We start from the raw sequence: 18,742 nt of genomic DNA, 5'->3' as shown, positions 1-18,742 counted from the left end.
TGTAAATGCATCTTTTAATAGCAACTTACACAGTACTAACCTTCCTCCTAAATGAGCTAAAAGAAACCAGTTTTTGTTTGAAACAGCATCTAGCAATGTAGCCTAGGCTGGCCTCAGACTCAAGACCCTCCTGACTTAATTTTTTAGTGCATTATAGGCAGGCACAAGCAAGCCAGCTTATAAACAACGTGTCTTAATACACAGTAGAAAGAAAAAAAAGTACTTAGCTATTTATAAATATGCATGCCTCCATAAAATTAGCACTGTATAAAAATGCTGATATAGTAACATACACTCATGGGAACTTTTTTCTCCATTGTGTCTCTATAAATTACCTATATGTTCCTCATCTTACTTTACTGGTTTTCAGGTGGAGAAAAGAGTTCAGGAACTACATGTGCAGACCCTGATCTTTTTAACTAAATTTTCAGTGTTATGTATATGCTATGATATTAGAGAAGGACATTAATAGTCAACTTTTAATTTTTAGAGATTTCATATCTTCAGTGCAATGATGAGATGAAATACATGGTACATGGCTCATGGGTTCAAACAGAATGTGAGATAAAATTTAAATGTACTGTCAACATAAACTTCCCACACTGCTCTTCCCTTACAGTAAAACAAGCAACTAATTAGCTAATCTCAAATTCTAAGAAAAACGGAAATATTACAAGGATTGGGATCAGCATTACATCAAATTGGGTAAATTAGAGTATACTGCTCAAGATCTGTATATTTAATACAACTGTTAACTATACTAAGTAATAAACCATTAAACATACCAAAAAGCAGTGTCATGAAGTCCCATTATCTTTAAAAATTCCTTTAACTTTTTTTCTTTTTCTGCTACAATGTGAATTGCCAAAAAGTACCCAAAAGGTGAAAATGCTATGACTAGATATATTAAAATGACTCCTCGGGGGAAAGTGTCTATTTCTACAACAGCAGTTTCTCCCATGATAACAGCTTTAGTTGACTCCAGCTCCTTCCACAGAGAAACATTGGTCTTCAGCTATAATTACAAAATGTAAACACATTAAATTAATTTAGTTCTGACAATAGCTCCTAATAAAATGTGATTATTATTACCTAAAATTAGTAAGTAACCTCATGCAAATAAAATACTAAAAAAAACCACACTCTTGAAATAAAGTGAGTGACCATAATATCATCATATAAAGCAGAATTCTCCTTTTAATTCATTCTGGAAATTAAAAGTTTGAAGAATTGGAATGAATAAATTTTGATTAATTCATCCAATAAAATAAAATCATATGATTTTATTATCACATTAAGCAGATTAAAGACATATTAAGAATATGCTTGCTTCTTCAAAGCTGAGGCTTATAGGAATGATTAATAGCCACCATTCCTAAGGCTATATTTTAAAAGGCTCTTTTATTTAAAGAGCATTTTTTTTTTTTTGGTTTTTTTCGAGACAGGGTTTCTCTGTGTAGCTTTGCACCTTTCCTGGAACTCACTCTGTAGCCCAGGCTGGCCTCGAACTCACAGAGATCCACCTGGCTCTGCCTCCCGAGTGCTGGGGTTAAAGGCGTGCACCACCACCGTCCAGCAAGAGCATGTTTTCTTACTGCTTTAAAATTGATACATTCAGGCTGGGCAGTAATGGCACAAACCTTTAATCACAGCACTTGGGAGGCAGAACCAGGCAGAATTCTCTGAGTTCAAGGCCAGCCTGGTCTACAGAGCGAGATCCAGGACAGGCACCAAAGCTACACAGAGAAACCCTGTCTTGAAAAACCAAAATAAAATAGATACACAGGATATATTTACAGAATTATGTAATTAAAATATTTACTAACTGATACTTCTAATATTCAAATAAATGCCTGAAATACAACTCTGTACTAGACAACACAGTGGTCTAAGCTTGTGAGGGCTAATATCTGACTGAAACACAATTAAGTTCTGTAGTATCATCATAGAGACACATCTAATATTTCAATCTTTATCTTAACAATACAACTGAAGTAACACAGTATTACAAACCCTAATACAGTCACAGCATGCAAGTTGCAATCATTTTTAAGACAATTCTACACACATTATCTTATTTGGTTCTTACAAGAGTCCTGTCACAAAAAAGTATTACATTTACAGTCAGTGTGCTACCTAGAAGTTTAACAGCTAGAAGAGACAAGACTGCTGTTTACAGACTCCAATCCTACTTCTATTGTATCATGCATACTCTGAATGTACAGTTTGGTAGAGAAGACTGCTTATATGCATTTTTATATTAAGATATTTTATAGTAAATTTCAAATTGAAAAAGCAAATAGGAAAAAAACCCACAGATACTAGGGAAAATGTAGAAATGTGATATGTAATTCTAATGGCTCTCGTTTAAGGCACAAAATTTAAGGCCATACCTTTAGAGCATAATTTAAGAATTTACACATCATCTTAGAGGCAGAATTGTACTAAAGCTTAGACTTAGGAGTCAAAAGACCATAATCTGATCCTCTGCCAGTAATTCAGGGTCCTGAAGCTACTTGATATAACTTTATTTTCAGTTTCAGTCTCAGAAGGTTGGTAAACATTAAATAAATTTATATGAGAATATAACTTAGAAACATTGTTTAATAAATAAGGGATAAATGTTGAATAGAAAATAAAATCTAGCACTACAATTAAGATAATAAAGGTAGTCACCTTCTTTAACTTATTTGCATTCAAGTGAAAAGTCTAAAATTTCAGATCCTTCATAATACAGGAATATTTCAGAAATATTGCCTATAATCAATAAATATATGGTATTGATATACATACAGTATGCTGAATAATATTCATAAAACTATACAATAAAAGTAGACTTCAAGAAGTATTAAATTAGAAAATATTATTTCCATTTTATCTTTTTTCTCAAATGATTATGTTATGTATTATATATATTTTTAAGTAACTTAACCAAATCCAACTTTAAAGAATTAAGGAGTAATTATTAAATTGTGGTTTGATTTTTCTTCCTTTGTTACATTTACCTGTATAATGGCAGCATCTATTGATGCCTGTAAAACTGTAAACCCTGAGGACCAGTACTGAGCAGCATCACACGACTTTGAACAACCAGCTATAGGGAGAAAAATACGAGACATAAGAATCTTTACAATATTGTAAGGACTTTCTTCTGAAAATAACACATGGAAGGTTACCAATGTAGCACAATCAATCACTCTTTACAGTGATTAAGAACACTTGCTGCCACTATGGAAATCAGTGTGGCTGTTCCTCAGGAAGATGGGAATCGATCTACCTCAAAGTTTCAACTACTACACCCAAAGTATGTTTCGTCCTACCACAGAGACATTTGTTCAACCACGTTCATTGCTGCTCTCTTCATAATAGCCATAAATTGCAAACAACCTAGATGCTCCTCAACAGAAGAATGGATAAGGAAAATATGGTACATTTTCACAAGAGTATTATCTAGCAGTTTAAAAAAATAACATCATAAAATTTGCAGGCAAATAGATGGAACTAGAAAAAAATCATCCTAAGTGATGTATCCCAGACCCAGAAAGACAAATGCAGAATGTATTCACTTATATGTGAACATTAGCTGTGAAGTCAATAATAACCAAGCTACAATCCATAGAACCACAAAGGGTAGGTATAGAGTAAGAGACTAGAAATAGCAGATATATCTCATTAGGAAAGAGAAATAGAATTATTTTTATGAACATATTGATGGGGGGGTTCTCGATTGGAAGATCAAGTATGAATGGAAAGGGGAGGGATGAGAGAGGGAATATGAGTAGAAACAGACAAAATTAAGGGGCATTTGGAGGTTAGTATGGAAACCTAATACAGTAGAATCCTCCTAAAATATATACATATATGAAGATGATCTAAATGAAAATGCCAAATAATAGGATAGACAGAGACCTAACTGGCCATCTCTTGTCACCAAATGAAGCTTCCAGTACCAGGTGAGTTATAACTAGTTGAGCTGTTAGCCAAAGAAACAACCCAGGAATCCCCAAACAACCCAGGCTGTTGCCAACACTACAGGTTTCTCTCTACAAACTGACATCAAGGCCCCACTGCTGAAGACAACACCTACACAACTCACTGAACATGGAGACGTCAAACTGGTGCCTACATAGAGCATTCACTCTATGCTACAGGGTATTTGTTACAGGAAGGTACTCTATATGCTATCAAAAGAGAAACAGAAACACCAAGCCAGCCACAAACCTTTATGGTGTACTACCTACAAGATATGCCAGGGCAATGGTGGCACAAAGTTTGTGAGAGTTATCAACCAATTCCTGATCTGACTTAAAGCAAACTCCATGAGACGAAACCCATAACCAACACTAAGAACCAGAGACTAGTTAGCCTAGGGACCTAGGGCAAACCCAAATAATCCAAGTCTAAAAAGAAAAAAGAAAAAAATGTAGTGATAAAATGACTACTACTGATATTCTACTATACTCATAGATCTGTGCTTTGTTCAATCATCACCAGAGAAGCTTCCTCCTGCAGCAGATGGGAATGAATATAGAGACCCAATCCAGACATTACACAGAGAGTGAGAGACTTTGGAATGCCAGCCCTAACTGGGATGTCTCCATCAAATCTCGAAGCTCAGGGAACCCCAGGGAAGATGAGGAAAAAAGAATCTAAGAGCCAGAGGAGATGGAGGACACCAATAAAAACAAGGCCCTCTAAAACAACATGAGCAAAACTCATATAAACTCACTGAAACTGAAGGAGCATACATAGGGCCTGCATGTGTCTGCACCAGGTCCTCTGCACTTACATTATGGTTTCCAGTTTAATGTTTTTTATGGGATTCCTGAATGTAAAAATGAGTGGGTCTCTGATTACTGTGCCCTCTCTTGGGCTCTTTTCCTTCTGTAGATCTGTCTTGTCTGACTTCGATGTGATTGTTTCTGTTTTATCTTATATTTTATTTTGTTACATTTCTAAAAAAAAATGGAATGAATGAAATGAATGAATGAATATAAACTTTGCCACTAGGGTATAGGTTAACAATGGAACTGTCATTTATACCTGCTAAGAGACAGAAAAACCAGTTTTCTCCAACAGAATGACACTGGGTGTATCAACTACTCCAGGGCAAATCTCATGTTCAGGAGTAGCTGACCAGCAAATAATGCACTCCATAGGTCTTTTGTGTGTATGTTTTTAGTTAGTAACAGTTTTGGTGTTTTGTTTTCTTTTCCCTTTTGGCAAATATATTTTGTTTTCTAAATTTTAAACATTTTGTAGTTGTATCAGGTTTTTGGTTTTTTGAGAAATAACTAAGTTGGGTGGGTAGGGAGAGGAAAGGATCTGGACAAACTTGGTCTGAGAGGTGAAGAATATGACCAAAATATATTTAAATTTAAAATTGTTTTAAGTAACAAATAAGTAAATAATACAGAGGGAGAGAGAGAGGGAGGGAGGGAGCGAGGGAGGGAGGGAGGGAGGGCTGAGGACCCAGGTTTAATTCCCAGTGGATAACTCACAACCACATGAAAATCCTGTTCCAAGGGATCCAAAACCCTCTCCTCACCTCTGTGATCACTAGACATGCACATGATGCACATACATATGAACAGGCAAAATACTCATAAATACAAAATAAAACAAGTAAGTCACTTTAATGTTTTAAGGTAAATCATTCTATAATGCACATTTATCTCTGACACATGAGTAGGTCGAAGTTCATAAAAAGCGAAATAAGAATTTTCCTAACAAGTTTTTGGAATAAAGGAAAAACTTTCTGTACTTAATACAGTGACTTTAATATTGTATAATAAACAGAGTTGATATTATCTTTTCATGGGTTTAACAACTGAAGGCAGTTCTCCATGTTTCAAATGTAAACTTAAGAAATTTCATTGGTAGGAGACCTTGAGACTTTGAACATTTATATCATACCACAGTGGAAATGATTACATGTAGGAAAAATTATACATTTAGAAACCCATAAAATGAAAGATACAATTTTTTAATGTAAATGATATTTATGTAAGTGTATTAAAATTAAAATGAATGTTATAGTTATTTTATATAGTATATATTTAGTGTAGATAGATATTTGGAAAAATGTACATATACAATTTTTATTTCTGGGTATAGGTCTCATCATGTACCCCAGATGCCCTGGAACTATGTAGATCAGGCTGACCTTGCATATACAGAAAGCTGCCTGGGAGTAAGGCGAGTGCTACAATGTCTGACCTCATACCTAAATTTTTTTATGCTGCTCATGATAGTTTTCCTACCTGAACAAGTAAGTACAGTTGAAAATGACAATACTGGACACACTCTTATTTTGATTATAAAGAAATGCACTTAACACTGAGTTCAATGATTATATATAAAGTCACTTACCTCTTGAATCCATATAAATAGAAGACACTGGAATCATATCAGGAAAAAAACGAAGTTCATAGGACATGATGTCTTTGAAAACCACACCTACAAAGTTGCTTGACTTAGAAAGACTGGATGCTAGCATTTCTTTCTCATTTGCATATTCTTCAGTAATTATAACTATAAAATATTAGAACAATGTAACTCAGAACTTGCAACCATTTACTGAAATACAGTAGAATCATTTTATAATTATATTTGATGAATGGTATATTTTATCAGTACTTTTGTCTTAGTCACTAATTTCTTAGAAAATGAAGGTAACTGCAAAGAAAACAATGACATAAAATGATCAACAATAATATTTTACAGATAGTAAGTTGTGACCTGATTGCAGAAATTATGTCATTATAATACATAATTTATGTCTATGATACAGTATAATATGAAACAATATTTAGAATATTTCTTCAAAATATATTTGATAATTTCAATGTGTTGTTATACATTCTAATTCTATATTCTAATGCTGAGTAGTTTTTATATCATATCCACTTTTAAATGTCTTGGTTTTGGTACTGAAAAAAACCTAGGTCCTTGAATATGCTAGCTATACTTTTTAAAGTCTATAAGATTTCAGACAAAAATGAAATTAAAAAATAATAATGTAGTTCAATTACTTGTTTCAAAGTAAAATAACTCCTAGTAATTGAAGTCTTACTTTTAAATATTTATTTTTATAGAGAAAATTTTTCCAGGCATGGCAAGCTGTTTGATACTGTGTACGACATAATCATCCACAATGTTCATGCTCAAAAAGCACACAATCAAGTTACGCCCCTCCCCCACAAAAAAAAACAAATCTAATGTTTTAAGTATTTTGTGTGGAGCCATATCCATACCTATCCTCCACTTCAACTACATGCAGCCCATGGATCCACAGCTGAGCATCCCTACATGCATGTTAGCAATTATGCTAAAACTCTGCGAAGTCTTCTCTGAATAAAATCATCATTTATACCTAATATTGCTTATTCCTCTTCAGAAGCTAAATGGAGAAAACACTGCCATCATTCTATCACATAAGTTAGACAATCTTTAAAGATATTTTCTCGTGTTGTTTACAGTAAGTTAATTTCACTACAGAAGCTCCAGAATTTGTGGTAAAGGAACACAAGACTGGTACTTAGCTTCATTATCCATTAGCTATGTAAGTTCACATTAGTGACTTAACTCTCCAAATGTTAATATTCTCATACATGACACCTAGCTAATAAATTGAATTGCTGTAACTCTAGTTCCAAGGAATCTTAAGGGCTCTTCTGGCTTCCATGGGCACCTGCACATGTGTACATACACTCACACAAAGGCATACAACATATGCAAAAATAAAAATAAATCTTTTTTAGAAAAGACTTCAATACCATCAGGGAGATGATCAGTAGATACGCTCTGCATGATGCTGCTTGTAATATTATTCACAGGAGTATATCCAAGAATAAGGTTAGAAAGGCTAGACTTGTCCATGGGGTTAAGTTCTATATCAGATACTTCTTCATATTTCTTATTTGGATGCATCATGCTAATTAATATTAGCCAGAATAAAAAAAATAGAGGAAAAAGAATTTCCTACAATAAAAGAAACAAAGTTATTACAAAGTATAAGGATGGTGGCAAAATCAAGATTTCTATGCAAATAACACAGGTACTATTAAAGAAATTATTGTCCTCTCATATACAGAGAAAGTAAAAGCAATCCTATCCTAAAAGTATTACTATGTTGAATATCCCACCAAACCCCAAAACATAGTTGATCATTTTCAATATGCATTCAGTTTTAATGAAATGTTTTAATATTCAAATTATATAATAAAGTGACATAATGTTCAAATGTCTTAAGAGTACTGATTTAATACCCACTTTATATTTACTCATAAAATTCCAAAGTAACTTGTGAACAAATTCTTACAAAGATATCATTAAACTGAAAGGAACTTTAGAAAAAGAAAAATAGGTAAATAAGTAAATGAAAAACTCACTGGTTTGGAATTAAAAATAGTACCTTATTAACAATACCTAAAATACTACTAAAATTACACTTAAATTAGTTTATGGTCTGCTTTACTAGGCATGAGCTATTACTTTATCTTGTTCCTTGTTCTGCTAGTTTCAGAAGATAGCCCATACCTGAAATTATTGCCAACTGCTTAGCTAGACTTCATTCTTTTACCAAAAGCACACCATGCTAGGGTACAACTATTGTGACATAGTTTTAGTATTCTTTGGCAACTTAATTCATAAACCATAAATTGGGAAAATGTGGGGTATAAAATTGTGTAATATTGTTTCAAAAAGTTATCTGTAGAATATTACTTCATCAATGGGGAGAAAATACATGCCTAAAATTCAAAAGTCACATGATGATGTTAGAAGTTAACTGAATTGAGTAATCACTGATACATTTAGGAGCATTAGTTCATTCTTTTTTTTCTTGCTTACAATATGCTTTTATTTTATAAGCAAACTGAAGGAAATAAAATTATAATAAAAATGTATTCCGAAAAATTCTCCTAAAATGGAACACATCAAAGCAAAACAAACCATAAGACGACAAAATAATGAGTATTTTTAACTTACCTGAACACTACTTTTTTTAGTCCTGCATTTAATTAGGTAATTTTTCAGTAGAAGTGTTCTAGTCTGTCTCCAAACTCCCACATCCCTAATTGCAGTAGCCATGTTCTCTGGGTCAGCTTATTAAAAGGAGAAACAAACAAAGCTTGAACTACACAGTAAAGCGTATGTGATTTTTTTTCATTCCTATGTAAAATGAAGTTAAGCATACTTCAAGCTATCTCTCCTACATGTACAGAACGCATGAAAGAACAATCTGACAGCTCTACAAAGTATATGACAACATATGAAACAGGGAAACATCAAAATGTCTAGTTTTGGGAGACCCAAACTAGCAGTGAGCTTACCCTTTTTTCTCCTTTGGTATCACTCAAACTGAGCACATGAAAACTGAGCACCAAGACAGAAGGACTTCAGAAGTTAACTTATAATTCTGACTGGAGGAAAAGTTAGTCTTAATACTCAAGGAGATGTGAAAATGTCAAATTTGTTTTTATTCATTCCCGTTCTTTTCTGTGTCCCTATTCTGAAAAATCCCCTTCATGGCAGTTCAAGACTACAGTAATGAAAGCCTAATGTCGCAAAACTCTGAGGAAGAGAAACTTCCTCTCCAAGAAAATTCCAATGGCCAATTCCTAGTTTTTTCTTCCCCACTGTTCTTTGTACATTACTCTCCTACCCCTGGGTCCTGAATAGTGGTTATTGCTGCAGAAGTTAAGTGGCACAGTAAAACTTTCTCCCTAGAGGACCAAAGGAGCAGTCAGAAAGAGAAAATAGGGAGATCAAATAAAAAAGGGAGCTCTGAAATGCACATGCAAAAAATAAAGTTTTTTATTGCCTCTTAAATTAATTCCCAAACTAGGAATATATGGGTCTCTCCTATGAATGTTAATAAAGACTAGAGAAAGCAAACCAGCAGACACCACTAGCCTGATCCAGACTGGTCACCAGGCAGCATGCACATGAAAGATCCAAACCACAAACCTTTTGAAAACTCAACTGAAGATGCAAATAGTTCAGAGAATGTGGGAAGAAATTTACAGCCAAAACCTAAAAACCTTCACAATGTACTAACAGAAAGTATCAACAACTGCACAAAATTAATAAAATGCCCAATGTCTCAAACAACCGCAAATTACTTGGCAAATGGCCAATATATCCCACTATCAAAATGACAGTATTGCATGACTCTCACCAAAAGCCACAAAAGCAGCATCTGTCTTCAAACTGTGATGCTACTGATAAACCAAAGAGTCAAATCTGTCCAGTTTACTAAGCAAAAAACAAACAAACAAAAAAAGTGTGTAAAAGGTTATTTACGGAGTGTTAGATGATTCTTGGTGCACCACAGTCACCATTCCCACCTAAGAAGTTCTTATTTTACACAGCTATAATTGTACAGCAGAACTGATTTCAAGTAAATAAGCAAATAATTTAAAACCTGGACTAAGAATCAATGCTGCAGTGGCAAAATTGGAGCAGGAATTAAAGCCTAGGTAACAGAAGACAAAGATAAAACTAGGCTCTGAGAAAGTTACATGTTTGCATGTTCTCTATCCTTGCTCTTACTGTAGATTTTGCTGGTCTCAGAAAACTCTCAGGCCATGGGAAGGAATGCTCTATATAGTGTCAGTCTGGCACACAGAACAGCAAACAGTGTTTGCTGAAAGATAGGAGTTGTTCTGGCTAAGATTTGAAGGACTGTAAGTTCCTATACACAAATTTTGGAATTATCTGACAAAAACTTCTAAGTAGCTGGTGATCTGGGAGACAGAGAAATAAATTTGAAACTAGAGTGGAAGTCCCTCCCTGGTGGCTAGCACACACAGTGCTAGGGTGAAACTGTCAATAAAATCACTAACTGCAAACCCTACATACAACACTAACAACTGGTACAGAGTGGCAAGTCTGTTCCAGAAGTAACCACTCACTTTCTAATGGATCTGAAATCCATGCCACAGGAGGGAATTTACACCTGATCTGTAAACCCATCAAAAGCCTAGGGAAATCATGGGCCCCGGTGGGAAAACCACTACTGTTGTTTTGCTACATGGATACGATGTGTATCTTAAACTGTCCTCTAAATAACTATGTTTATCCCCATAATGACTGGTGCAGCTATGAGCTTTGAGGGGCAGGGGGAAACAATACACACCTCCCTGAGAAGCCATAAACAGTTGTTTGGGTGTGTCACATTCTTCAGTGGTGTGCCATTGGTAAGTTTTCCTTACTAAAGTAAATAAGCCCCATCCACCCACCCATGCACCTGCAAGCAACTCTAATTATGTGCACTGGGCCACAAAAATAAAAGTTGTTTGTTTCCGTTTAAAAAAACTAACAGGGGGTCTTGTTGGGAAGTTTTTTAATGGAAGGGCAAGGAACTAAGAGAAGATAATGGGCAGAATATGATTAAAGTATGTCACATATATTTTTGAAATTGTGAATGATTAAAAAAAACCCAAAGTACAAACAAACAAACCAAGGTCTTGCTAAACCTTCCAAAGCCATTGGTGCTGCCTTGTTTTATAGAAATATACCTAATGAAGGCCACTGATATGAGTCCTCTCCAAAGCAAGGACAATCTGTTGCAAGTTCTGACCATCTCCACTTCAGACAAAAAAGCAAATAACTTTTTAGAAGCGGTATGTCTTCTCCTGAATAAATGTTTATTATTGAAAGTTAACTTAAATGAGCATCCTCTTTATGTGCATAGAAAAATGATTAGACTACAACTTTTAATTAACAATAAAATTACAACTTTTACTTTTGTTTTTCCACTTTGTCACTGATATATAATTACTTACACAGGAAAAATAATAATACTTTGTAAAATGATTAAAAGAAATTACAAAAGCACAACAAAAGCAATCAAGAGTACATTGATAATCACATCTAGGCCAAAGAAAAGAAGAAAAAGCAAATCAAAGGTAATTTGCTACAAAACAAACAGAAACATCAACCAACTCAACGTGAATATTCCCAACTTTTCTGACAAAAATAACTTAGAAAGTATCACTAAATTATTAATTATCAAACTGAATGTTTAACATTCCATTTTTATATACCAAATCCTCCACAGAATAGCTGGACTCATATCTTTACTTCGAACTGTCACCTGAATTCAAATTTGAGTCTCTTGTCTGAAGTTCACAAATCTAATTATCCACTTCACATCTTGTGAGAACTTTTTAAAACAAAATTAAATCCAAGCTGGGTATGGTAGAGCATTATGTCTTTAATCTCAGCAGAGGCAGGTGGATCTCTATGGGATGGAGGCTGGTCTGGTAAACACACACAGTGAGTTCCAGGTCAGCCAGGGCTATATAAAGAGACCATGCATGTCTTTTAAAAATAATAAGAAATAAACAAAATAAAAACCCTAAGTCTTACTTCCCAACAATGACCCCAACAAAAAACACCATTTCCATTTCCTCCACTACAAATACCCCTTGAGTTGCATTCATTACATTTTCTTCTAGCAGTACAGATTTTTGTTTGCTTGTTTGTTTTGGGGGTTTTGTTGTTTTTTGTTTGTTTGTTTGTTTGTTTGTTTGTTTTGAGACAGAGTTTCTTTGTGTAGCTTTGGCTGTCCTGGACTCTGGTCACAAACTCAGAGATCCACCTGCCTCTGCCTTCCAAAAGTTATGGGAACTGAATTTACCTTAAAGACAACATTTATGAAAATTTAACTTTCTGCTGTTAAGTTTTCACCTAATGGGAAATTCTTATTATGCTCAAACTTGATTTTTTCTTCCTTGAGGCAGATGCTCTATTATCTTCCCATAATTATTTCTTAAAACCAAAAGCATCTTAACCAACACAAGAGAGGCACCAAAATCAACAAATATAACAATTACTAATACTTTAAGTGGTATAGTATAGTGGTTTTAAGAATGTAACCTCTCTAATCAAGCCAACTATCCTGCCTCTGTCATTTCACAGTTATGAGATCTTAGGTACGTTATTTAACTTTTTTGTCTCTTTGTCTTTTGTAAAATAATTATAATACTTCTTTGGGGTTCTTAAAATAAGTAAACAAATTGGTACATGTAAAACAAATTCTGGTACAAGGCAAGTAATTAATTATAAATGTTGATCACTAATGTATATTAAAGTAGTAGAACTAACAGTCACAAATAATAATAAAGAATACCATATTCATGGAATAACAACAGAGTGATTCAAGAAAAAGCAATGGAACTGAAATGAGCAGAAATAGAACTTCTACAGTGTCAATAACTTCTAAAGACAAACTGGCAAACCAGAAGTAAGGCCGCATCATGAGAATCCAGCAGCATGGATGATGATAGAGAACAAACAGGAGAAAACAATGAAGTATAAAATCTGTTACATATGAATACTGACAAATCAGTATGATGACTGATCATGGACGTTTTATTGAAAAGCAGATCTAATTGTGTAAAAAATATTACATTTCAATATTTTTGAGCTTCTTTCCATCCAAGTAATAAAACTTGACTAGACACTAGTGACAACTGTAAAAAGAAAATCAGAAAGTCTACTGAAGTAATCTTCCTTTCCTAATATATAAGTGATCGACTTAAAAATAAAGCATTACACAAGCCAAATACCAGAAAGTCAGTTAAAAATTAGGAAACTTAGCCGGGCGGTGGTGGCGCACGCCTTTAATCCCAGCACTCGGGAGGCAGAGCCAGGCGGATCTCTGTGAGTTCGAGGCCAGCCTGGTCTCCAAAGCGAGTTCCAGGAAAGGCGCAAAGCTACACAGAGAAACCCTGTCTCGAAAAAAACCAAAAAAAAAAAAAAAAAAAAAAAAAAAATTAGGAAACTTTACTTATTTACTGTGGGTGTATGTGTGTGTATTTTGGGAGTTGGTTATTTCCTTCCACCATGTGGGTGTTGTAGGGTATTTGTACATTGTGTAAAGATGTATTAGCGGTGATTGGTGTAATAAAAAGCTCAATGGCCAAGAGCTGGGCAGGAGGTACAGGTGGGATATCCAGGGAGAGAAAGGAAAAGGAGAGAATCTAGATGCACAGGAGACACCAGGCGAAATGGAGAGGAAACAGGAGGTACAAGATGAAAGAGAGGTAATGACAGAACGTAGATTAATATAAATGGGTTAATTTAAGTTATAAGAGCTAGTTAGGAACAAGCCTAAGCTATAGGCTGAGCTTTCAGAATTAACACGAAGTGTCCTTGTCATTATTGCTGGCTAGTAGGACAGAGAAAAACTTGTTACATGTTGGTTTAGGGGACTGAACTCAAGATTTTTAGGCTTGGCAGAAAGTGCATTCACCCACTATGCCATTTCACTGAATTGAGATTGTTTATTAAATGAAAAATTTGAAAGTTACAGAAATTTTTTAAATGTAAGAGAATTATACTATTTTATTAATTGCCTGTTTAAAATGTGCTTTTCTTAAGAGACTCTTCATTTAAAAAAAAAAAAGAACTCCAATTTATCTAATATTACCATTACCTCTACCAAGCATTTTGGCTAGTAATACATCAAATATTTTGGAATAAATAATACCATTTTGTAAGAAGCAAAATCACCTTGAAATTAAAATTTATTATGTAGAGCCCATTTTTCATCCACATTTACTTCTATGATGTATGAAGTAAGATTATATCTTATAAAGAAACAGCAATCTTTACATTCAGAACTATTTACTGATAAGATGTGGTCAGTAACTCTCTTTGCATATTTGAAAGACTCTTGGAAAGGCTCTCAACTTAAAATATGTTCTGTACTTCATCTGAGGTCATGTCTGGCCAACTCAAGCAAAGCTAATTACTACTGTTTTATTTTCCCTTTTCACTAAGTACACATAACTGTAATTAGTTAACATACTGCATTACCATTTTTTGTCTTAACCTTGAGCCTGACCATGAGATCCTTAATGAAAAAATAAAAAAAGCCTCACTTCTATTTGCTTCTCTGACACCACCAATGGTAATACCAATATTACCTTAATACAAATTCCTTTATCAAACCCTGTCCTGAGAGTCCTTACAGATTTAGGGTCTGCAAACAAAGATGGAAGAGGTAGTGGTGTCTAAACCCAACCCCCACCTTGCTCTGAACAAGAGTTAACAATGTGTGAGGGGTTTTTGGAGAGTGGTAGGATGAGACCAGATTTCACTGGGTAGCCCTGGATGGCCATTAACTCCCAAAGATCCACCTGCCTAGCATGTATCCACATTTTTTTAGTGGTTGGAGGAAAAATTAAATATTGATAACTTGTGATGGGTCAAAATATGAAATTCAGACTTCAGGGCCTATTGAAGTGTCAGAAAAGCAAATAGAAGTGAGACCCAACCCATGCTGATTCATATATGTGCTGTCTTTGACTGCTTTTTGCAATGAGGACAGAGTTAAGCTGAGACAGTTTCTACTCAGTCTTCAAAACCTAAAAGATTTAACTCCCTTACTATTTATCAAAAAAAGCTGACTAATTCCTTTTATCAGCTACCGGTTACAGAAGCAAGTGAAAAAAGTGGGTCACTTTTCTGAAGAATTTCTCTACAAAACAGACAAAAAAAAGTATATTGCTATCACTAACTTCAGGTAAGTAAAACTGAATGCAATGTTCTAATCCCAGTTGAGGGAAAGAGTTTGGGAAAGGGCCAAACGGAATTTCTAAGCAGAGAGAAAACTATGGGAAAGCTAGATTTCCAAAAGCCTTGACTTGTGTAAAATAAAGAGCAGAGGGTGGGGGGCAGAATACAGACTGAATTGGGACAGAATATGGGTGCATGCCCTAGAAAACAATATAAAGACAAAAACTGAAAAGAGACTGTGAAATACCTTCCATGCAAAAACTAAACACTAATTTTGTGCACAGCCAAGAAGCACCTCTAAACCCCTTTGGCACCTTAAGGGACACTTTACAAGCCCATTCACTTTCCCCATCCTCAAAACCGCCTACATTTCTATCTCTAGCATCATTTTCCAAGAGTTATCTGGATTCCTACTTTAGTGAGAACACAGAAGCAGTCAAAAGACATTTCTCCACTAGTCTATCCACTTACCTACATCTGTGCCTGTAATCATGTACATTTTAAACAATATGCCATTACAAGCTAAAGTAAAGACTCCATTTTCCCTAGAACTCTAAACCACAAAAGCTTAAATGCACTCTGGCTTTAGCTTTTACTTTTAAGGTAAGATTTAATTTTTTTGAAAAGAGCTATTAACCTATCCAACAATGAGCTGAAAGAAAATCCTACCCAACTATATTATTGGCTTCTCAGTGGACAAAATTTAATAGAAGATCAATCATAAATGCTTTCTTCATCGATCTTTAAAAATTTATGACAGTGGTGACATAATAAAACAAAATATTAATGTGAATAAAGTTTAACCTAAATTTTAGGTCTTGCTGGAGAAAACAAGGCAATGGTACCCATATGGCAAGTTAGCTAATAGCTTTTCTTATATACAATATTAATTCTGTATAAAAGTTTAAAGTTTGCACTTTAAACTATTTCCAATTCAATTCACAAACTAATAAAGATTACAATTTATATTATGAAATGCTTTTATATAATTACTTTTTCAATTAAGCTCAATGGCAGACATTAAAAATTATATTCACTATAAACTATAATATATGTCTAATTTGAAGTTTTGCATTTTCAAGAATACATCCTATTAAACGACCCACATTCAAAGACCATTGTCTCCTAAGTATGATTTCTGGGTAAATGCCCACAAAGTGCTTTAATAATGTCCCCATCTATTAAGTCTTCTCTGAAGATACATAAAAATGCTCTCTGGACAAACATAAAAAACATTGGGCAGAGCACTGGAATTAAGGAGTCTGGCATGCCTGCGGTAGAATCTCAGCGCTTCATTTTTTTTTCCCCAGCTGGGACCTTAATAAAGTTATTTAACCTCTCTAAGAGCCATTTCCCACATCTACTCAACTAGAGTACCATCTCCAACCTCAGAGCTGCTGTCAAGATGAAGTAATACTGACCCTGGCTCAGTGCCAGGATGCAAGCAACCTCGTCTTGGGCCCTAGAATGTCCTCGGCAGACAGTAGAAGTGTCTGCCTTCCTTTTTTTTTTTTTTTTTTTGTCCCCGGACTCGATCCTTTTAAAACGTAAAGTCAAGCCTAAGAGAGTTCGGGCAAAACCCTCAACTCCGATCGCCTCCAGGCGGCTGCCCCCCATCTGCCTCGCTTTTTCTTCCTCCCTGAAACGTTTCCGCGCTCGGGAATCTTCGCTATGTTTGGGGAATTCAGATATTTACTGTCCCCAAAACCATGTCACGAGCTCTGCGGATTTTCCTCTCAGCCCAAAGTCCTCTAGCCACACAGACCCGCCAGGGAATCTGTCCCCTAAGAGGGGCGATGCTCCTTAGCCCTCGGGGGCGGGGGGTAGGGGGGGAAGACTCCGGTTTGGTTTGGGGTTTTTGTTTGTTTTTCCTTCTGCCTCTCTGGAAGCTCTGAGGGTGGAAGCGCTCCACGTCGCCCACCCGATGGCTGGAGGTCCCGGTCAGCGCCCGCCACCCGCCCGCCAGCATCCCAGGCGGACCAGCATCCTCGGCCCCCGGCGGCCCGCCACACCCTCTCCTGGGCCCCCGGCTGCTCGGCCGTCCCCGCCACCTCGTCACCTCCGTCTGCAGACGCGACTGGCCGGACCGCAGGCCTCGAGCGCCTGGGGCCTCGGCGTCTCCTCGCCCCGGCGTCGCAGCCGCAGCGCCGTCAGGCCCACCACGCCGCCGAGCCCTCCTCCTCCGCGGGGACCGCCAGAGTGACGGAGCTCCGAAATTCTCTGAAGAGACGCGGGGCCGCGAGACCGAACGAGAGCGAGAGCGAGAGCGCGCGCGCGCGCGCCCGCCGCCCGGCTACGCACCGAGAGCCGCGCGCGCCGCCGGAGCCACGCCCCCCCCGGCCGCCTCGGAACGCACCTGAACACCGCGCGAGGGTAATGCGCGTGCTCCTGGGGCTCAAGACGGGAGCGCGCTTGGGGGCGGGGCTACGAGTGGGCGGGGCTCTGAGGCGTTGACTCTGCAGCCAGTCCTGCTGACTCAAGCTCAGGTGTCTCGAACCTCCTGCCGAGCTTGCCGCACTCTCTATAGAGGTCGGAGAGCCTTGAGGCCACTCCTGCCTCCTCCTGGAGGACGACCTTGGTCCTCTGCCCTCCCATCTGCCTCTGTTTCCTTGCATTTAAAGGGTTTGTGAAAGTCTCGCTGCAGCTCCTTCATCCTACTGCAGCATCCTCATTTCTGTAACTATTGCCGCCCCACTCCCCAGCCTCAGACCGGGGACCCTGCACATCCTGGAATTGAGGATGCTTTGGGTTCCTTCAAATACCCTCGTAAAAATCTGCAAGTGTGATAAAAGTTGAATTATTCCAAAGTCCAAATATAGGACTTCTGGCAGAGATTATATACCACACTTAATTCATACTTAATATGCAATCTGAGGTTTGGAGTTTTGTTTACCCAAAGTGACCTAAGCAGTGGTCAAGGTATTTCAATGTAAAATTCACAATACCAAAATTATACATCCCTGACGAAAACCAGCTTTCTTATCCAGAGCCCACCAACTGCCATTAGCTCCTCAGATAGGGGTGGGACTTCATAACACACACACACACACACACACACACACACACACACACACACACACACACACCATGCTGGCTCAATCTTGAATGGGTCTTGTGCATGCAGTCACTGTTGCTGTGTTGCACAGTTACTTTCAAAGACTTTTTAAAATCTGTAAATGTGTACATCATTCATACGTACATTTCTTTC

General features: G+C 36.6%; 1 protein-coding gene across 1 annotated transcript in view; it reads right to left on the bottom strand.

Annotated features, from left to right (window-relative positions):
- Nucleotides 1–17,805, bottom strand: part of Abca5 (ATP binding cassette subfamily A member 5) — a 74,955-nt gene extending 57,150 nt beyond the window's left edge. The window contains exons 1-6 of the mRNA XM_052756179.1: nucleotides 17,594–17,805; nucleotides 8,992–9,107; nucleotides 7,779–7,983; nucleotides 6,373–6,534; nucleotides 3,006–3,094; nucleotides 786–1,015 (exon numbers count right to left, since the gene is read on the bottom strand). Coding sequence (XP_052612139.1) covers nucleotides 786–1,015; nucleotides 3,006–3,094; nucleotides 6,373–6,534; nucleotides 7,779–7,983; nucleotides 8,992–9,093 — 788 coding nt within the window. The 5' untranslated portion in view covers nucleotides 9,094–9,107; nucleotides 17,594–17,805. The remainder of the gene's footprint in view (nucleotides 1–785; nucleotides 1,016–3,005; nucleotides 3,095–6,372; nucleotides 6,535–7,778; nucleotides 7,984–8,991; nucleotides 9,108–17,593) is intronic.
- Between the last annotated feature and the right edge of the window lie 937 nt (nucleotides 17,806–18,742).

This window comes from Peromyscus californicus, unplaced genomic scaffold (genome assembly GCF_007827085.1).
Source record: "Peromyscus californicus insignis strain IS unplaced genomic scaffold, ASM782708v3 Scaffold_3__1_contigs__length_106647218, whole genome shotgun sequence".
NCBI lineage: Eukaryota > Metazoa > Chordata > Mammalia > Rodentia > Cricetidae > Peromyscus > Peromyscus californicus.
The sequence above is the reverse complement of the archived record's forward strand: the minus strand, read 5'-3'. Positions and strand labels throughout refer to the sequence as shown.